At 35.8% G+C, this 19,625-nt stretch overlaps 2 protein-coding genes across 4 annotated transcripts; both read right to left on the bottom strand.

Annotated features, from left to right (window-relative positions):
• Positions 1-3,376: 3,376 nt before the first annotated feature.
• LOC120083129 (HIPL1 protein-like) lies at positions 3,377-8,139 on the bottom strand. 3 transcript variants are annotated; one of them, XM_039038693.1, is made up of 8 exons: positions 7,930-8,139; positions 7,370-7,464; positions 7,081-7,238; positions 5,373-6,167; positions 5,067-5,280; positions 4,673-4,851; positions 4,146-4,387; positions 3,638-4,046 (listed from the first exon to the last, which is right to left on the bottom strand). In XM_039038693.1, the coding sequence occupies exons 2-8, from the start codon at positions 7,458-7,460 to the stop codon at positions 3,638-3,640; spliced, it is 2,088 nt and encodes a 695-aa protein (XP_038894621.1). In that variant the 5' UTR covers positions 7,461-7,464; positions 7,930-8,139. The 3 variants fall into 3 exon arrangements, with proteins under 3 accessions (XP_038894624.1, XP_038894622.1, XP_038894621.1); XM_039038696.1 differs by lacking the exon at positions 7,370-7,464 and having other exon boundaries at positions 3,377-4,046; positions 7,930-8,131; XM_039038694.1 differs by lacking the exon at positions 7,930-8,139 and having other exon boundaries at positions 3,377-4,046; positions 7,370-7,460.
• Positions 8,140-8,766: 627 nt separating this feature from the next.
• Positions 8,767-14,229, bottom strand: LOC120083416 (protein EARLY FLOWERING 5). Its single transcript, XM_039039174.1, has 9 exons — positions 13,978-14,229; positions 12,761-12,854; positions 12,414-12,499; positions 12,040-12,089; positions 11,845-11,914; positions 11,673-11,754; positions 11,166-11,569; positions 10,413-10,934; positions 8,767-9,317 (listed from the first exon to the last, which is right to left on the bottom strand). Exons 1-9 carry the CDS (start codon positions 14,056-14,058, stop codon positions 9,099-9,101), a joined length of 1,608 nt encoding a protein of 535 aa, XP_038895102.1. The 5' UTR covers positions 14,059-14,229; the 3' UTR covers positions 8,767-9,098.
• Between the last annotated feature and the right edge of the window lie 5,396 nt (positions 14,230-19,625).

Below are 19,625 nucleotides of genomic sequence, written 5' to 3'. Positions count from 1 at the left end.
TAACTCCGTCAACCACAAAACAAACCTAACTCGTTGTAGAGGCATAGCAAAAACAACAAGATTGCAAGAGTGGATACTTATTTATTTGTCAAAAAGACAAATTAATGGTATATAATATAATAAGATGATAATGAATAAAATATGATTAAAAAATACAAAAATGATAAAATTTAAATAAAATATATAATTTGAATAGATGATAATATGTATAAAATATTAAGTAAAATCCTAATCAAGATAAAAAAAATAATCCAAATTTAAAATAATAAAAAAACAAATAAAATAATATAAAATTTAAAGATATATTATAAATTAAAATCAAAATTGTAATTCTACACTTACCGTGTAACAAAAGCTATGAACTAGACAAGGATAAAATAGGGATTTGAAAATTCATGGTCATGTGCATGTCACGTGAGTTGTCATAAATCTTGTTATTTGCCAGTTTTGCCATTTTTTAAAACCAGAACTTAAAATTTGTCATACGTTCCAATTCCCCTTCCTTTTATTAGAATTATGGAAAATAGTCCAAATAAAAATAAAAAAAAATTACCTTTTTAGCCTTCAAGTTTTTGGAGAATATGTGTTTGATTCATGAGTATTCAAACATATATTTTTAATATTCGAGTTTTTGATAATAGATGTATTTAGTCTCTAAATTTTCAAAATGTCTTTTTTTATCCTTAAATTTTTTTTAAAATAAGCCCCTGCACTATTTTTTTTTTATTGTTTTAACTTAGAAAAATAATTAGAAGAAATTATCCCTCCTCCCTAAAATTATTACTTAAAAACTTTTTTTTTTTTTTTTTGCAAACCAAAATGTCATATAATTATTTTAAATATTTAAAAAAAAAAACATTTGAACGAGGTTTTAAATTTATTCTTAAAAATTGAAGGACTAAAATATACATTCTAAAACTGAGGAACCAAATACATGTATTCTAAAATATTGAATAACTAAAAATATATATTTTGATTTAAGCCCCAAATATACCTATTTTTCAAAATTTTGGTACTAAAAAATAGCTTTTCCAAAAAAAAATAAATAAATAAATAAAATAAATAAATAAACGAGAGGAGAGAAAAACGAAGGAAGAAAGTGAATATAGAAATGAAAAGAGGAACCAAATTAGGTAATAGTTGTTACCTAATACCAATAGTATTTGTTGTATATTAATTATACATATTATTAATAGGTAATAATTATTTTTTTTTAACTTAAATTCATGTCGGCAGATTTTTAAACATGTGAGAAGTCGATATTGAACTTAAATGCATGTTGAGAAATTTTCAAACAAATGGTCTCGTGAAATGGAATTTCCTTGTTAATATATGTCCCTCTTTTCAATAATTCAACACAAGTTTTTTAGTGATTTCAAAAAATGGCAAAAGTAATTTAAAATATTAAAACATGACTATTTCATAATCACTTCAAATACGTCTATAATCACATTTTTGTAAGAGTGATTGAAAGCTCTCATCTTCTTATTTGAACTACTAAGGATCTGTTTTGAATGACTTAGGGTAAAAATATTTTTGAAAATGTATTTTCATTTAAACACTTTGATAAAAAAAACTCCTTAGAATAAAAACATACATGTGTTTAACAACTCTTTTTCAAAAGTGTTTTTTGTTATATATTAAAACTATTTTTATTAATTTCAAATGACTAAAAGAATTTTTTGTGGAGGTGATGGCCGAAGTTGACCTGCAAGCGTCAGAAATGATGGTCGGTAGCAATCGTTAGAGATGGTGACTAGAGGTTGGCCGGTGGAGGTCGCTAGAAGTGGTGGTCGAAGGTTGACCGATGGAGGTCGACAGAAGTAGTCGTCGGAGGTGGTCGTCGGCAGTCACCAAAAACAATGCTTAGAGGTTGGTGGCGACGATAGTTACTGGAAATGGTGGTTAGAGGTTGGCCCGCGGCGGTTGCCAGAGTTTCTCTTACAAATGAAGGTGATGTTAACCATTAAACACTCAAAATTCATTGTTCTAAAAGTTGGTTTCAAGTGTTTATTCTAAACCAACTTATTTTATAAACTAATTCTTTTTTCAAAATTTATTTTAGGTGGTTATCAAACACATAAAACATTTAATTTATTTACTTATAAAGGTATTCTAAACACACTTTAAGATTGAAAAAGCTAGATCTCAACTTAATGGCATGATGGCATAGGACGTGAAGATATGTCCACTATATTTAAACATTTGTTAAAGATATAATTTTACACAAATGTGATTTGAAAAATGACACAAGTAATTTTGACCATTTGAAAACCACCCCGAACACGCTTATAATCACATTTTTGTGAAGAGTGATTCGAAACTCTCATCTTATAATTAAACATTTGTTAAAAGATATTGTTGGAAATGGCAAGACCCTCAGAACGACGAATAGCAAATGGTCAAGGCACGACGGTCAAGCAAAAAGCAAAAACCTGCAAAACAGAAACTCATTGTCGAAGAGCTCGCTCTCTACGTTGTGGCTCTGCCCAAGTGTGCAAGCAGGTCTGAAAAATGTCATGTCATCCCCAGGATTAAACAGCCAAAGAAACCCAGAAACTCAATCGGAAATGCACCGTTAATGTCCGGAACACACACCCTTTCTAACCCACTGCTCGAAAAACAAAAATAGAAGAATTAGGAGAGGAAAAGAGAACACTGGAATGGAGTGAATGAAAAAATCTGTGTTCTCGAACTGCTGAAGGCCACGCCTTTTATAGGCCTTCAGCTTGGAATGGTAGGGAGCGAAAGAGGCAGAGAGCCTCAGAACGTGCACGGACGAAGCGGACTAGCGCGGACGCGAACAGGAGGACTTTTCTTTTGTTTTTTTTTTCTACTTTAAAAAAAATAAAAATAATAATAATAAAATAATAATATTTTTATTAAAATTAATAATCACACACACGCCTCGTCCAATCAGACGGAGGTGCACGTGTGAGACATCCATCGAACCCACATTGGTCTATCTCCTCACTCCCTCCAAAACATAGATACTCCTCGAGACCCAAAACCCAAAACTCAAGATTAGAGTACATGAGGGAGTTTCCAAATCAAAATTTTCCAACGTGGGATTCTCCAACCAAAAGTCAATTCTCTCTTATTCTTTAAAATTAAATTTTCACCCAACTGATATAATTTCACACCAAGTAAAATATTATGAATGCACTATAACCTTAAAACATATTATTAAGATATGTATAGTATATTTTCTATTTTACTAAATAATCAAACTTTATATACTTAAACATAACTCAACATATCTTCTCAATCAAGAAATTCTTTGAAAGTTGGTTCCGACATCGAAGAAACGGTTTCTCTAGGGCAGACATCTGGTTATGGGAGATGTTGAAATAAAGGGAAAAAGAAAGGAAGCTTGTGGTTTTGCAGGATTCATAACATTAGTGAATGAAATATTAGTTCATATAACAGTTAATAAGATCTAGTTTTAACTTTTAAACAAGCACTGCATATAAAACTTATTTGAGCAAATCTTCAAGCCGATTCTCCTATGATGTAAATGGCTGCTGTTCCCTCCGAGGAATCTTCATATTTGATTTCAAGTTACACAACCTTACACATAATGTACCATCCAGAACAACAATTAAAAAACTTGCCAAAAACTTTTTAGCCTTCCAAATCAGTTACAAGTCATGAGCAGAAGCAGCACATAAGTGAGTAGGAGCACCAGGTTTCTCCATGAGTTCGTCAACCGATTTGCACGAGATGGAGGAGGGGACGGCATTTGACCGGAGCTTCCAACTGTTGATGTCGCATTTTCCAACGAGCAAGTGTATTTACAACGACTAGGCGGGACGACCCTGTAAACTCCGCTGCTGGTTAGAATGTAAATGTCTTTGTCATTGTCCTCACCAAATGAGAAGACATAACCCAAAGGTGGGAGAGAGCTTCCTGGAGTGGAACCACAAGGTATGGGAGAATCAGGTGCACAACTGAAAGGAATCTGATTTGTGGTAAAGTTCCCACTGTTTTCTGGGCTTTCAATTCCTGACCATATAGCAGAAGCATACAAATCTCCATACAAGTACCTGTTTAAAAACAACAAAATGAGACTGGGTTGAAATGATTCTTTTTTCCTGAAGAATGTCATTTCAGACACTCTTGAACATATAAACATACGTACGTACCTTCCATACATACACGGATCGGTCTTAGATCGATAGAAATAGCCCCCTGTTATTGATGCAGAACCTATATTCTTGTTCATTGAAGAATGGTTGTAGCCCATCACTGGGAAGATCGGATTTATGGAATCTACAGGTGTGGATCCTCCAGGGGCTGAATTTGGAACAAACTTTAGAGGACCTTCGTAAACGCGCCATCCATAGTTTCCGCCCTTTGTGATGATGTCCACCTCTTCGTATTGATCCTGTAAGAAAAGAACAGGAAGAGTGATGTGAAGTGTTGTTCATTAAGAGTAGCATAAGAAAATACAAACATTCCAACGTAAATGTATTCATGGTTATCCAGATGCCACTACTCATAACTCTGTTCCTGGAGAAACAACAGGTTTGTTCAAACTCTAGTAGAACTTGAACTGCTACAACATCCAGCATAATTTGGGAGGTTAAAATTTTGCTCTTTTGAATGAACTATTATTGAGATTTATTTTAATTAACGTCTCAGTACAGAAGTGTAACAGTGTAATTTGAACCTGTCCAACATCTCCACACATGAAGTAGGAAGGCCTTTCTGAATCGAAACTGCAACGCCAAGGATTTCTCAATCCATAAGCCCATATCTCCGGCTGTGCTCCTTGATCTTCAACAAATGGGTTATCTTTAGGAATAGTATAGTTTCCCCATAAATCAAGTTTATCAATATCTTCTGGACCTGTACCATATATGAGAACAGAATGAGGGGAATTGCATCCTTGTATTTTCTGAAGAATGGTCGAGATGAAGTTGACATTAACAGTTATATTAAAAAGGTCCAACACTCCAACGCCACCAACTGCAGTAGCAGAATGCGTAGAGAATAGCGATTGTACAGAAAACCAAAATTTCTTACAGGAAGCAACTTCAAAGTAGTAAACGTTTAACACTTACTTGGAAAGTTATTGATATCAAGCCTCATAATCTTCCCAAGCAATGACTTCTTGTTCTGGGAAAAATTGTAGGGATCACCTTGACCACCACCATCCCCCATCATGAAGTAAAGATAGCCATCTGGCCCAAAGAGTATCTGTCCTCCATGATGAGCAGTAAATGGAAGACCGATCGTGATTATTCTTCTTACTTCTGATGGCTTTGCAGTTGTTGCCTGAAAATAAAAATTGACATTCCTTTTTAGAGCCCACAAGTTACAACCCAGTAAACATACAAAAATATGTGTAGTTTCTAGAGATTTTATACCAATGAAGGCTGGGATGCACTACCATTAACTGTGTACTCTGCAACAACACTTTGATGCTGACACGGTTGGGATCCGCTATCAGATGGTAGTTTGGAAGGATCGCAATTAACATCAGAATTACATGAACATCGTCCAGAGCACCCTGGCCACTTAACCTTGTCACAATTGAAAGAAGCAAAGAATCTTCCATTTTGTGCAAAGTTGGGATGAAATGCAAGGCCCATCATGCCAAATTGAGTGTCGAAGTTAACTTCATCAGTTAAATCTACAAATGGTTTAGATTCATCGAGCCCCAACACTCCTCCCGACCCCTTCTCGGGAATAGTTGCCAACCATATCTTGCCCGCTTGGCTAGAGAAGAATGCACGATTAGATCCATCAGGATGGGGCACCATATTCAGGTAAGATCCATTCCCAATTTTCTCAAGACATAAGCCATTTGGAGGGCTAGGAAGTTCAGTATTGTTAAGGGACACAGGTTCACCAACAAAGCAGACTGATTCTTCCTTGGATGCTCCACCAAATGCGTTGCAAAAATCAGCTTTTGACTGCCATAGATCTGAGAGCTTGCTAGTACTGGAGTTAGTAGGTACTCCAGCTCGACCCTGTAACGAGGGGGCAAAGGGGGAGTTGACTATGGTTACATTTTGGCATGTATCCCATACTGTAGAGCAGAAGTCAGTAGCTGCTTGGTTGGATTGTGGTGATTTCTCTGAAGTGGAGTTGCAGAGAAGAGGAACCGGCCTGGGTGTCGAATTGACTTGATATAGATCACCAGAAAATGGATCACACCTCTGAATATATCGTAAGGAAGATAAAATTGGTAAAGGCTTAAGATACTGATACCACAAGCAAAATAACATGCAAGATGGTCATCAAGCAAGTCCAAGTAATCAACAACTTAAACTAATGTCTATATTAGGCTTAAAAAGCTGAGATCAATCATTATTTGTTAACAAAAGTAGAAAAACTATAATCACAGCCTTCATCCCAAAACCTTGTTTTGATGTCCTTCTGCAACATCAAGTGAATAGAATAGCTGTATGCTTTTTATCTTGATGATGGTTCAACAGATGTAAAGGTCATTTGACTTGATGTTTCTATCTAGGAATAAGAATCCTCACCTCCACTCATGATTATCAAAAACAAGAATTATGCATTTCAAGAGTAAGACTGATGGAAGAAAGGATGGAAAGAGAGAATGCAGAAACTAACTTTTCTTCCCAAATCGTTTAGGCCCCCTTTGTCAACCATTTGGTTTTTGAAACTTATGCTTGTTTCACACAATTTCTTGATCATAGTTTTCATATTTTCAATGTAAACATATGAAGGTTACCTTAACCAAATTCTAAAAACAAAAATAGTTTTTAAAAACTACTTTTTTAAGCCTTCAAAGTTTGGCTCGGATTTGGTAAACATTCCTAAAATATAAACAACAAAACCCACAAATCAATACATGAAAGTGGTGATTACAGACTTAGTTTTCAAAAACCAAAAACCAAAAAAAATGATTAGCATACAATGCCTTAGTTACTATCACAACATGACATAATTCCTACAGAACCTCCTCAAAAGCTTCAGCCAGACGAGATTTTATTATTCTAGCACCAGCTAAAAAAGAGACATAATAACAAGAACAATCAGCTATAATATATATAGAAGAAAGAGGAAATTATGTGTTCTCTTTAGGGGATCATCAGGTCTTACCGCACAGACGATGGATTTAATAAGGGAAGCACAAGCAGGTTCAGAAATATTCATCCCTTGGAATTGTCTCTGTATAACCCCATCTTGTGTAGAGTTACAGCAAACACTCCCATTATAAGGACAAAACTTCAATGTAGTGTTCAAAGTAAAGGGAGCCGCTACAGAGAAAGAAAAACACAAGATGTCAAACTAGAAACTGAAGCACCAAAACAGAAAAAAGGGTATTGAAATTTGAAACAGAAGAATCGGAAACATCAAACCAAGTAAAAAAAGAAGAACAAGAACCTACTTGAATCAGAGCACAAGGGAAGTGAAACTGTAGGATGAACAAACAGCAGCAAACCACAGAGAAAGAGGATGACCTTGATAAAACGTTCCATAGCACTAAACAAGAAGAAAGAGAGATACAAAAAGAGGGAGAGAGAGAGAGAGAGTTCTCTTTAGTTCATCTCTCTGGCTAAGCTCAGAAAAAACCCTATTGTAAATAGGCTTAAAAAAGGGATGTCAGCATTTCAAGCTAAAAGAAAATAATGTGAAAACATAAGAAATTGAAGTTATCAACATGGTGGCCATGACTGACTTCAAATTTTCATACCCTTCTCTCACTAGAAGGAACCCATCTACATCCTTTTTCTATTTCACTTTACCATTTGGACTTTGTTTAATCCAGCTTCTGGAAGTAAACCCATTTTCAAAACTCGCTGTCTCTCTCCAGAAATGATAAATTACAAATTACATGGCATCCCCTTCATCGAGATTTCGACGTGTTTCTTTTCAACTCATACGAATAGATATAATGAAGACCAAAGGATTGAATTAACGGGAAAAAGTTTGTGTCGTTGACTTTACCGGCACTCTCCTGTGTTTAATTGAATAGGGTTGTTGAGAAATCCAATGGTTTTCAGCTGGGAATTGAATTTGGATATGGCTCGCCATTGTGTTCCACCCAGTGTTTTCCGAACCAACTGCACCAAAAAGTGAATCGAAAGAACAAAAGTTTCAAATTTTAGAGGAACCCACTTGGATTTATTATTAGGGAAATTCGACAATTTCAACTATGATTTGATTGACATCAGGCGTGACGAATAGTTGGAATTGTCAAAAGTTTGTGGGAAAAAAAAAAGGAGGATCTTTTTTCTCTCTTTCCATTTATTGAAAAAATTGCTTTTTTTTAGTTCAATAGCTCCAATTTCAGAAGACTACACAGTTTGACTTTGCCTCTTATCATTTTGAGGATTGAAAAACATCATGTCATGTGATTCTTTGTCCATAATATATTAACAATGATCTAATACTGCTTAATCTTCTCATTTAAACATCATGATTAGTAGAAATATCTTAATTATAAATTGTTCAGGTTATACAAAAGAATCCAACCATTTTATATTTTTGTAATTTGGACGGTTTGAGCTGTGACCCAGCAATTTTTTATTGAGCACTAAGGTTAGTGGCCTTGTTCTTTTGCGAAAGTCCAGTAAGATCGTGATGATGAGAAAATAATGGTTCAGTATAGACAATTTGAAAGGATAAATTAATTAAGCTTAGAGCTAAGTTATAATTTTCGAAATACCTTTAATTCATAGAATTTTTTCAAATCTCAAAAATGAAGAAACTCAGAGCTGCTTTGAATTTTCAACGGTCAGTTGCACAGTTTCAGGGGAAAAAAACAGAAAAGGCCAAGTTTCCTTGGAAAGTAAAAGTTAATGATCAGCTTGGCATCTATTCAGAGATGAAATCTGATGAACAATTTCCAATTTTCCAAAAGTATAAAAATGTCTACATGACACAATATAAGGCCTCTAAGTTAAATGCCCCTATCAAGAAATGCAGCAGGGCCACTAGTGCAGGTAAATATGTCTACCCTTTGATGCAGCAAAGCAGACCTTGAAGATAGAAGGCAATGATCTGATCATCTCCAAATTGTGGTCAGTTCTTGAGAAGTACAAGCCATTTGTTTCTCCTCCTTTTCAATTATACACTTGCTGCCTACAATTTCCCACATAAACCAATTCAAGAACTCATCCATCTAGAGCACCAAGGGCTTTCATGTCCTCCAAAAATGCCATATATGAGTCATCAATACTCGGTTTCTTTGGGGCTGATGACGAGCCGACCAACTCTGGTTTCCCTACAATTGGAGCTGTGGGCAGGGACGGTGCTGCTGTAGTTGGCGGAGAAGGTTTCGGTTTAGCTTTCGGTGCTGCTAGCTCTCTTCTCACTCTAACTGATGCAGGAACCTGAAGAAGTTGTATGATATAAGTTTAGAATGTCAGAGAAAAGTTGATATATTTCTGAGGTTAGAGCAGAATAAGATTAATTTGTACAGTGAAGCTTTTCTAATTTCCAAACGCCATGGATCAAATTACATGTTGGTTAGGTGGAACTGCTAATTAAACACTGATATTTATAGATCACTTGTGGACTTACATTAGTACAATACAGGCAAACATCATTGTATAATGACATGTCTAGTTAAATAATCATAATTCTATCATACTTCCATCCTCGGGTAGGCAGAACATTAGTTCAAGAGGGCTACAGGAGCATTCCTTTATAAGGTGTGAAAGCATAAAATTGTCCTTGACTAGGTTCCAATTCACTCACCTAATGCAATAACATTTAAAAAGGTCCTTAGTGAAGTTATTTAAGAAATTTTAGCCGATAATGAAATTCTATAAGAAATTTAATTTAGGTTGAATCCAGGTTGAAAATCGAATATTCAAGCTAGGAAAGCATTCAATGCAAGCAGAGCCCTCATCTGGTTGCTATGTAAAGAAGGGAATATGCGTCTGTTCTTAGTTGAGTTCTCTTCAAGCGGGTTCTTTCTTTTCTTTTTCTTTTTTTTTCCCTGGCGGCAAATGTACCATTTATAACCTCTACGTTGAGTGCTTTACGCAATTCTTTTTTTAACACACAGAATTATCTGAATAATTTAGATGGGAGGTCTTTTGTAGTCAATTCTTCAAATCAGACTTGAGGAACCCTCATCCCTAAGACCTTTGGGAAGTGCTCTTCTGTTTTTGATCAATATATGGTGTTAAACTTACCTAACAGAAAAATAAATAAATAAAAGTAGCTAGCTAATAAAAAATTATAGTTAGCCTCTTGAAATATATTCCCTTGTTGTCCTTATCATATAGTATCTCTTGCCCTGAGAGCTTGCCAGCCATATATAACAACTGCCAGCTTGGAATATTTTATATTAAACTTGCTAATGGAGGACAAGTTTGTGATAATAAGTGATAGCCATGGTGAACCCTAACATTCCTAGCATCAATGACCACAAATTCTAAAATCAAATTGTACCAGAATCGCAAAATAAGTCGTCTTACCATTGCTGTAAGTTCTGGAGTGTGTTGAGCTAGTGGACGCTTAACAACAGTAGACGCTGCAGATTTAACATATGAGGGCTTTTGAGGGACAGGTGGCATATGTGCATTATGGTCATCTTCATGAAAAATGGGAGGAGGGCCAGGAGGAAGAGGTGGTCTCATCATCGGTGGAGGTCCAAGGGGAGGCCCAAATGGTGGCCTTGCCATTAACGGGACCATCATTCCAGGCGGGAGTTGGACTCCAGGTGCGGATAATGCTGGCCGCATATCTGGTGGAGGTGGAGGTGGGGGAAATCGAGATATTCCAGGAGGTAATACATCAGGCTGCAAGGTCGGTATCAATGAAGGCCCAGGTACTGGAGGAGGTCTTGGAGGTGGAGGTGGAGGAACCAGTTTAGAAACATCTTTAGTCACTGAAGAATTATTTGTCTCCTCATCACCTGATACACCTTCAGACTGATCACTTGCTGGTTTTGGTGGCATCCCAGGTGGGGGAGGAGGTGGCGGGAGAGTAGTAGGTACCTAAATGAATGAGACCAATAAGAATCTTAGCTCGCTAACATTGATTATTAATTACTCCCATAGTTTCTGTAATTAAACATATGCAACATGCAGATTGCTTTTTCTTCGCCCAGACAAATCAACTAAAGAAACAAGGAGCCAGGCTTGTGTAATTTATCTCACACGGTGTAGACAGCCTCAGCCACTTTCAATTTCATTCCATGTTAACAAAAAGTAAAACAGAGAAATTACCCGAGCTGGCACCTTGGAGGTTGAGTCATCCAAAATTGTAGACTGACTTCTCTCCTTTTCACCTTCACTGGTTCCAGCAGGGAGCATCATACTAGACTTCTGCAAAGATGGAGGCAGCAAAAAGGGAGAGCGACCTGCTTGTTCCATTGGTGGAGGTCCAGGAGGTGGTGGAGGTAATGGTAAACCCAAGTTTGATACTACAGGCTTAGGTGGCAATGGAGGCGGCGGAGGTAAAGGTAAGGAATCAGGTAGAGCAGGACCATCAGCAGAACCCAACTTAACAGAGTCTGGCAAAGGAGGGGGTGGGGGAGGTGGAGGTACAGCCAAGGGAACATCCTCTGGCTCCATATTCGAGGATGATGCAACACCACTAGTAGAAGCATCAGATAGAGGAACTCTTGGTCCTACAGTTCGCATTCAGACAAAAAATTCAATGGAAGATAGAAATATAAGAACACCCATGTAAATTTCTGTTCTACTACAAGATTGAACAGGAAATTAACTTACCAATTGATGATTTAAACATTGGAGGCTTCCCAGGTGGTGGAGCTCCAGTGGGATTTAGTGTGGGATGGTGGTAAACAGAGTCCTAAAGTGGCAGAGAAGTGTCAAATAAAATCCAGAACTGCAACATAAGGAATAACATAATTGTGCAGATAATCAATTAGAGTTTGCTCACTTCAGGATTTGGATGTTTCGCTCTCTCTTCTTCCTCTTCAGTCGTTCGTCTTTTTGGAGGTCCCAAATGACTGACCAGAAGACAGAATACAGTGCTTGAATATAAATTATAAACTATGGTAAATATCCAAAAGGGAAAAAGAATGACTGCATGAAGAGCAACAGCACCAATAATGAGCAAAAGAGCCATTTATACCTGAACATAACTGGGACTTCACCCTTTTCCTTCATTTTATCTTCATATTCCTGTCCAATAGAGAGTGGCAAGATGATTGCGGGGAACAAAGCTTGCTGTCAATGTGTAAACTAAAGGAAAACTATATAGTCGATTATATTGAATGCTTATCTCACATAATAGTTGTAACATACTCACTGAATGCTAGTAGAGGACCATAGGTTAAAATCTAAAATAAAGCTCACAAGTGCATGCACGTGTGCATTTTAATAAATAATCATCTTACACAGGATCAACTTCTCATTCTCCACAACAATTATGTCTTGAGTCATAGTTAATGATAAAATAACTTTAATTGATTATATTTCTCAAGATATTATTAAATACAAAATTACCTTCCTCTTCTTTAATACAAGATTAAGAGTATCTTCTAACTGCCTTTTCTTGTGCTTTCTAGCTTTATCGAGGGCACCATCAGCCTCTGCATAAAACACCAGAGAGACAAAAAAAAAAAAAATGAGCTGAAATGTGAAAGCAACATGTACTCTACAAACAATAAAATTGAAAATAGAAAATGGAAGGCTGACGTCAATAAAATTGGAAAATCAGAAGCCAGAGGCCAAATATCTTGATGTCGCTCATGAAGAATCAAGATAATGATATAGGCCTCTCAAATCAACAAAGAAAACTTAAGGAACCATCAGCAGTTAAGTAAATAGAGTTCATAAAGATTGTGGCTTACTCATCATTTCCAACTTTTGAATTTGCTCCTTGATTGCATCAGGATCTTTCTTCAAAATTCCCACCTCTCGTACCTTTTTTCTTTCTTTCTTATTCTGGTAGGCACACATAACAGCTGTAATTAGAGGTTATAGATTTGAATCCGATCTTTGACAATCACATCAAAAAAACACTAATAACTAAAAGAAGGCCAAAAGCAAAGGGATTTACATGGCTCACAAACATATTAGTTTTTCCTAATATGCACAAATAACTTCAACCTCGCAAGTTTTGAATTCCTAAATTCCTAAAATGCACAAAGCTTAAAGTTCATGCCAAATACCAAGAACCTCTAAGTCAGATCTTCCTACCCTTTTCCCAACTTGGGACTCAAAATCGTTCCATAAGAGTCTAGGATACAAGTCCAAGTGGATCTCCTCTGCTTCAAGGTTGATTCATAATTGTGAACCATCCATATCACTAATCATTTCAAAAAAGAGAACCTCCCAAAGTATTTAGACTCGAGGGCCGTGGCTTTCAAGCCAATATCCAGGCCCTGCAACTCCATGGAAAATTGACAATTTTCCGAGTATGAGATGGCAATCTCCTTCACATACTCCTTACCACATGAAAAACTCAATAAAGCTTCTGAATCTCGTAATTCATTATGAAAGATCTATTTTCAAAGGAAATTATAGGACTGAAGTAAGAACGTAAGAGACATCAACTTGAATCAAGTGTAACTGCAGTGGAAATACACTTCTAAGGAGACCCTTCTCTATTCTTAGGAAGGGTCTCTATTTAGTCCTCGTCTTACATAATGAATCCTAAAGGAAATTGACGGGGTAGTAAGCCAAATCAGTTGTAAGAATCCTGTGATATCTCACCAATCTAAAACCCTAAATCCAAATTCAGGAACAACCTTTATCGTTGGAAGACTATATAAAAAAAAATCCAAGTCCCTGAATGCATCAAAACGAGCCACTATATCTTAATTCAGTGTAGGATTAGTCGTATTCGTATCCAACATATCATGTATAAAAATATTAGAAAGTAAATTGTCCCATCGAATTTAATTAATAGCGTGAAAATATACAGAAATCACAGCACTGAGGCGAGCAATAGTAAAAGATGAACGCAAATGAGGTTCGAAGACGGCAGCGATGAGATAAATTAGTAGAAGTAAGGAGTCGAGTGAGGGGCGAAAATCAAAAAATAAATGCTCTGAGAAACAATTACCCGTTTCAATTCCTTCTTACGAAGCTCCTTTCGATAAGCATCCGTAGGGTTCATCACCTTACCCCCTTTGGTCGTCTTCATCTTTGCTCTCCTCTTTCTCTGGCAAACTCTATCCCTTCAAAATCTTCCTTCTTCTTCTTCTTCTTCTTGAATTGGTACTGTCGCTGTTCTTCGTCTTCGGATACGAAAAAATTCTCGAGGGGAAAACCAGAATTTTGGGCGGCAGAGAGAGGGGTCAATAGAACCTCGCTATATCCATCGACATTCTTTTTATTGAACACGAACGACGCATCGTCTTCTCAAACGAGAAGGCGACATGTCGTCATTTGTCAAATATGTCTTGATATTGAAAGCAATGGATAAAATCCATTTTTACCCTAAAAAACACTTCACATAGTTGAAAATCTACCTATTTTTAGAAACTTGTAAATGGGTAGATAATTATTTGATTTTTTTATCCACTTTCTTTAGATTTTTTTTTGAAGTAGCATATAATACTAAAACCCATGTGGAAGGAGATAGAGATGTCCATGGTGGGACAGGATTAGGGATAGATAGGGATGTCTGTGGGCGGGGTTGGGGATGTCATTCTTCATCTCCGTCCCCGTTCCCCATAAATTCTCCACGGAGTATTCGTTGGGATCGGATTCCCCGTTTTTCCCGTTACTTTTTTTTTTTGTAAAAAACCAATTAATTTAAACAGCAAATTTTAATTAAATAATTAACTTTATTATGATTTAATTAAATAATTAACTTTATTATGATTAGTTTTACATGATAATTTGAATTTAAAGATAAATTACTCAAATTTTGGCCTAAAAAGCTAATTGATTTTTTTAGTAGAAATAAATAAATATAAGTCAAATTATTCATATATATAATCTAAATTTAAATATTCAATTTAAACATATTCATTATCTTTTCCAATAAATAATCAACTTTGAAATTTAAATGTAATATTTATATAATAATAATAATAATAATAATAACATAACATTAGATAACTATACTAAATAAATATGTAGAAGCTAATCGGAGCGGGAACGGGGCGGGGGCAGAGGCGGGGAATGCATTCCCCGTCCCCGTCCCCGTTTAGCTCATGGGGAATTTTTTGCCTCCACTCCCTCCCTCATTTTCCGCCTAATTGGAGAATTCCCGCCTCGTTTAAGACGGGCCCCGTGGGAAAATTTGGCATAGCTTCCCTTCTATGTACCTGCTATCGCATTTCATTCTCCATCCCTGCGAAATTCTCTCGGGATAGAGACTCCCTACGAGGAATTCGTAGAGATTGGGTTTAAAAAATAGTTAAATGACTCTCTCATATGGATAAAGATATAATTAAAATGTTTAACTTTGTTAAGTTCTAAAAATTAAAATTTAAATACTAGAACAACATATTCTAATCTCAACTTAAAAAATAAATAATTAAGTAAGTAAGTAAGTAATACTCATTCTGATTTAACTCACAACGAGTTATATATATAAATTGAGGAGATAATTTTATATATGTGTGAAGATGATTTCATGTGTATATGTCTGTATAATGTATGTATGTATGTATATATGTAATCGGGACGGGGTGGAAAAGTTGTTGGGGTTGATGCCCTAAGTCTCGTGTCCTTAATTTGTAAATTGTTTGTACGAACGCTTGTGTTGTATAATATATGATATTTACTTCACATCTTGGTTTTGATCAGTTGTATGTTTTATTTTCTTTACCACAAACCAATAAACATAAAAATCTATGGTTATCTGTATGTAACTTAAGCATGTATATGGTAACATACAAGTGGATCATGTCTTGAGTGATAACCAAAATGATCTGTAGTATATGGATATAGGAGGGAAAACTTATCCTGGAAACACTACGGATGCGTGGAATGGTCACAAGTTTGTAACTTGTCACAGATGGTCTGATCCTAATCATTCGTGTAGGGGATATGCAAGTGAAGGCGTCCTATACAAAGAGTTTGTATAAGACCTGACCACAAAGTGTTAACGTCTCGTTATATAACATCGTTCATGACAAAGACTTCACTTAACTAGGATGACCATAGGTAACATGACCTCAATCCTGAGTGAGTTGGGAACTCCTGCCATTGAGGGCAGTCCTTTGATTTGTATGGGTGCGAGTGGCCAGGTCGCCGATTCAAACCTACCATTTTGGGGATTCGTCTGATTTAGGAGCTGGGAACTCAACTACACAAGATGGAATTCACTCTTTCTCCGAAGAAGGGGCAAGTAGATAGATAGCTCCCTTAAGGGCTGATTCCAGGGCTTGAACAATGTGGTGCCACACACCTTCTCTTGGCCCGATAGGTGTTCACACATAGTTGGACTATGTTGTATTGTTCATCAGAGGAATCAATGGTACTTATGGATTGAGATGTAACTACATGGGAAAAATGGTAAATTCGCCTAGTTGTACTTACGAGCATCTGTGAAGGGTCATCGTATTCATGATTGGTTATATTCGATGGACACAGAAATATATCTGTGGTAAGAAGAGTTCAACTGTTGGTTTTTAGTAGAATGTCTGGCAGTTAACAAATGGTGGATCTCGTGGTTAAAGAGTTTAGTTAGCTATTCACGTACTGTTGGAGCTTCAAGCCACAGGTCTAATAGGTCCCCTAGGTAGCTTGGGTAAAGTTGAAAATCAATGTTTGGGTCAGTTTGAAATGTTCAAATTGATAAGAGAGAGTTCGATTATATATGATATAATTGAACTGGTTAATTATATATGATATAATTGGCTAAATGTATGAGATACATTATTTTGGAGGAAATTAGATATAAATATGATTATATTAAATTGAGGAGAAATTACTATAGTAGATATGTGATATCAAACTATAGGGTAAGAATATAATATGATTATATTCATTTATTATAATATTGGTTAATTATGAGATAATTGGCCGACATATTCTCCTCAATCGTGCGTTAGTGGGAGCATCCGTGTTTAGTTATGGTAATCGAAGAATAAAATAAAATTTTGTTTCATTTTGGAAAAAGTTAAAAAATTCGCAATCGATGTGGAAACGTAAACGATCGCCTAGCTTAAGAGCCTATACGATAGAGTCTCGTCGTCTAAACGATCGCCTCCCTTTCCCTAAACGATCACTTAGCTTTTCTAAATGATCGCTTAGTTGACCCATTTTCTAAACGATCGTATACTTTTTACTAAACGATCACTTAGTAAAACCTACACGATCGTGTAGCTTTGTTTAAATGATAAGCATCCTTGCTTTACGATAGCTATCTTCGTCTCTCCCACTTGCTTATCATCTACACGATCTGTCTTTCCTCCGACCCCTACCAAATTCACCAAAGACCACACTTTGGATTCTCACTCCGAGAATACTAAGGACTCCAACTGGTAGTGTCGTCCCCGCTTCTTACTTATTCGTGCTTGTTCGTGTTGCTGTCATTTGTGTAGACGATCGTGCTGCCGCAACCGACTGTTTTGCTGGGCGATAGAGTTCGTAGAGGTTCATCCGCTGCATTTAAGTTCGAGATTGAAGAGAGTCTTCAACTGGTATGAGAACTCATTCCCTTGTTTTTATTTATCAAAGCATGTCATTAATTAGTGTTAATTTGCATAATTATCTGTTAGAATGTATGTGTTGTATTTCAGTCACAATGAAATCGGAAAGATCCGAACGCGCTTATGGATGCTCTTCATTAAGAGATCCTTCAAAACTGTGGTGGGGGCAGGGAATATAATCCTCATCCCCGTCCTCATTTAGCCAATGGAGAAATAAAAAAAAGCTATCCCCGCTCCCTCCTCCTTTCCCCATTTAATCGGGGATTCTCCACCCCATTCAGAAGCCTCGACCCCGCAAGTTAAATAGACATCTTTAGAAGTAGAGGAAGAACATATATTGGAAAACCATCTTTCCAGGACAAAACCCAACCTTGAAAGAAGACCAAAGTTACGATATTATGAGTAGATTTGTTCTCCTCTCAAGTAATATGACAAAACTGGCCAACATTCATGATGTTCCCAACCAAAACAATGTCCTCGATGAGAAACCCAATCTCAGCACAAAAGAAATCATCTCCATTCAAAACTTAATAACTTCGAGAGCATCAAATTCCATCTCGAGGGGGGGGACTAGATCACTGTCGCTCAATCACACTCAAACCCTCTAGACTAGCCTCTGCTTTCAAAAGACTGATATTACAAATTTTATGTGTATTTTAAAAATGAAAATTGAACGCATAACTTGGCTCTAATACCAATTGAAGGGATTGAATCCCAAAATGGAAGTGCATGAATGCTTGTGCATCAAAATTCGTTTAAGAAAATCAACAGGGAAAAAAAATAGAGGATTATACTCTAGGTTAAGCATGCTTTAATGACAGTGAAACTCCCAAAGGAATTTTTTTTGGTTAAGCATGATTTGAAATAAAATAAAGGAATTTGAAATAAAATAATAGAGGATTATACTCCCAAACTCCCAAACTCCCAAAAAATAGAGGATTATACTCTAGGTTAAGCATGATTTGAAATAAAATAAAGGAATTTTCACTTACCTATTGAAGACCATTCTTCAAGAAATCTTCCTCCAATGACAGTGAAACTCCCAAACGGATACCACCGGGCAGCACCACTCGAAAACCCCACTATTCGCGGTCGAAAAATGTGGTTTGTAGGAGCCCTTTTGGAATTAGTGAAGGTAGAAAAAGAAGAACTTTCCTTCTTTAGGGTAGAGAGAATTCTCTTTAAAGAGAGGAGATCCCTTTTTTCATTCATTGAATGTTGTGAATCTAAAAAAAGGAGGGAAAGGGAAGTTAACCCCTCTCCACTAACCATTCCACTAACCACCTTTGTAACTGCAAGGATATTATAATATTATTATTTTATATTTAATTAATTTATTTATTTAAATTAAAATATTTTTAATTTAAATAAATAAATAAATATTAATTAATCAAATTAATTAATAATCATAATTAAATAATTAAATATTATATATTTAATAGTACATTAGAATCACGGTCTTATGCATCTGTCTCTCATAACTTATACTTTTAATGTATATCATATTCACATTAACTTTAACCTATAGTTTCTAATAACATGAATTTCATTTATATTATTAAATATTTGAATCATATTCAAACATTTTAATCTCTGAATCATATTTAAAATTAGCTTTATAATATAATATATCCATATACATTATATTAGTCACATACGATTTATTTTTTTCCTTGTAATTTGAACAATTCAAATTATTCCAAAACTTTAACAATCCTATTTAACCTTTATTGAGCTAGCGAAAGGACCTAATGGACCTACAGATTAGAAGCTCCAATTATTCAAAATTAAAAATAATTAAGTTCTTTCATTAAATTAATCAACATTCATTAACTGTGGATCACTTCACTAAAAATTCACATGTACTCTTCGCACTGTAGATATATTTCTATGTCCATGGATATAACCAGTCATCATTAAGTCAATCCTTCACAAATTGCTCATAATTATAATTGGGTTAAAATTACCATTTACCCCTATAATTACTTCTTTCTCCATAAGTCTCACTGATTCTCCAATGAACAACCTGTTTATGGTTCTACTATAAACAAATCCATCTTCAGCCAGTGAGGGGGAGGGGCCCCTTTTTCAAGACTTGAAG

Source organism: Benincasa hispida, chromosome 8 (assembly GCF_009727055.1).
Source record: "Benincasa hispida cultivar B227 chromosome 8, ASM972705v1, whole genome shotgun sequence".
NCBI classification, from domain to species: Eukaryota; Viridiplantae; Streptophyta; class Magnoliopsida; order Cucurbitales; family Cucurbitaceae; genus Benincasa; species Benincasa hispida.
The sequence above is the reverse complement of the archived record's forward strand: the minus strand, read 5'-3'. Positions and strand labels throughout refer to the sequence as shown.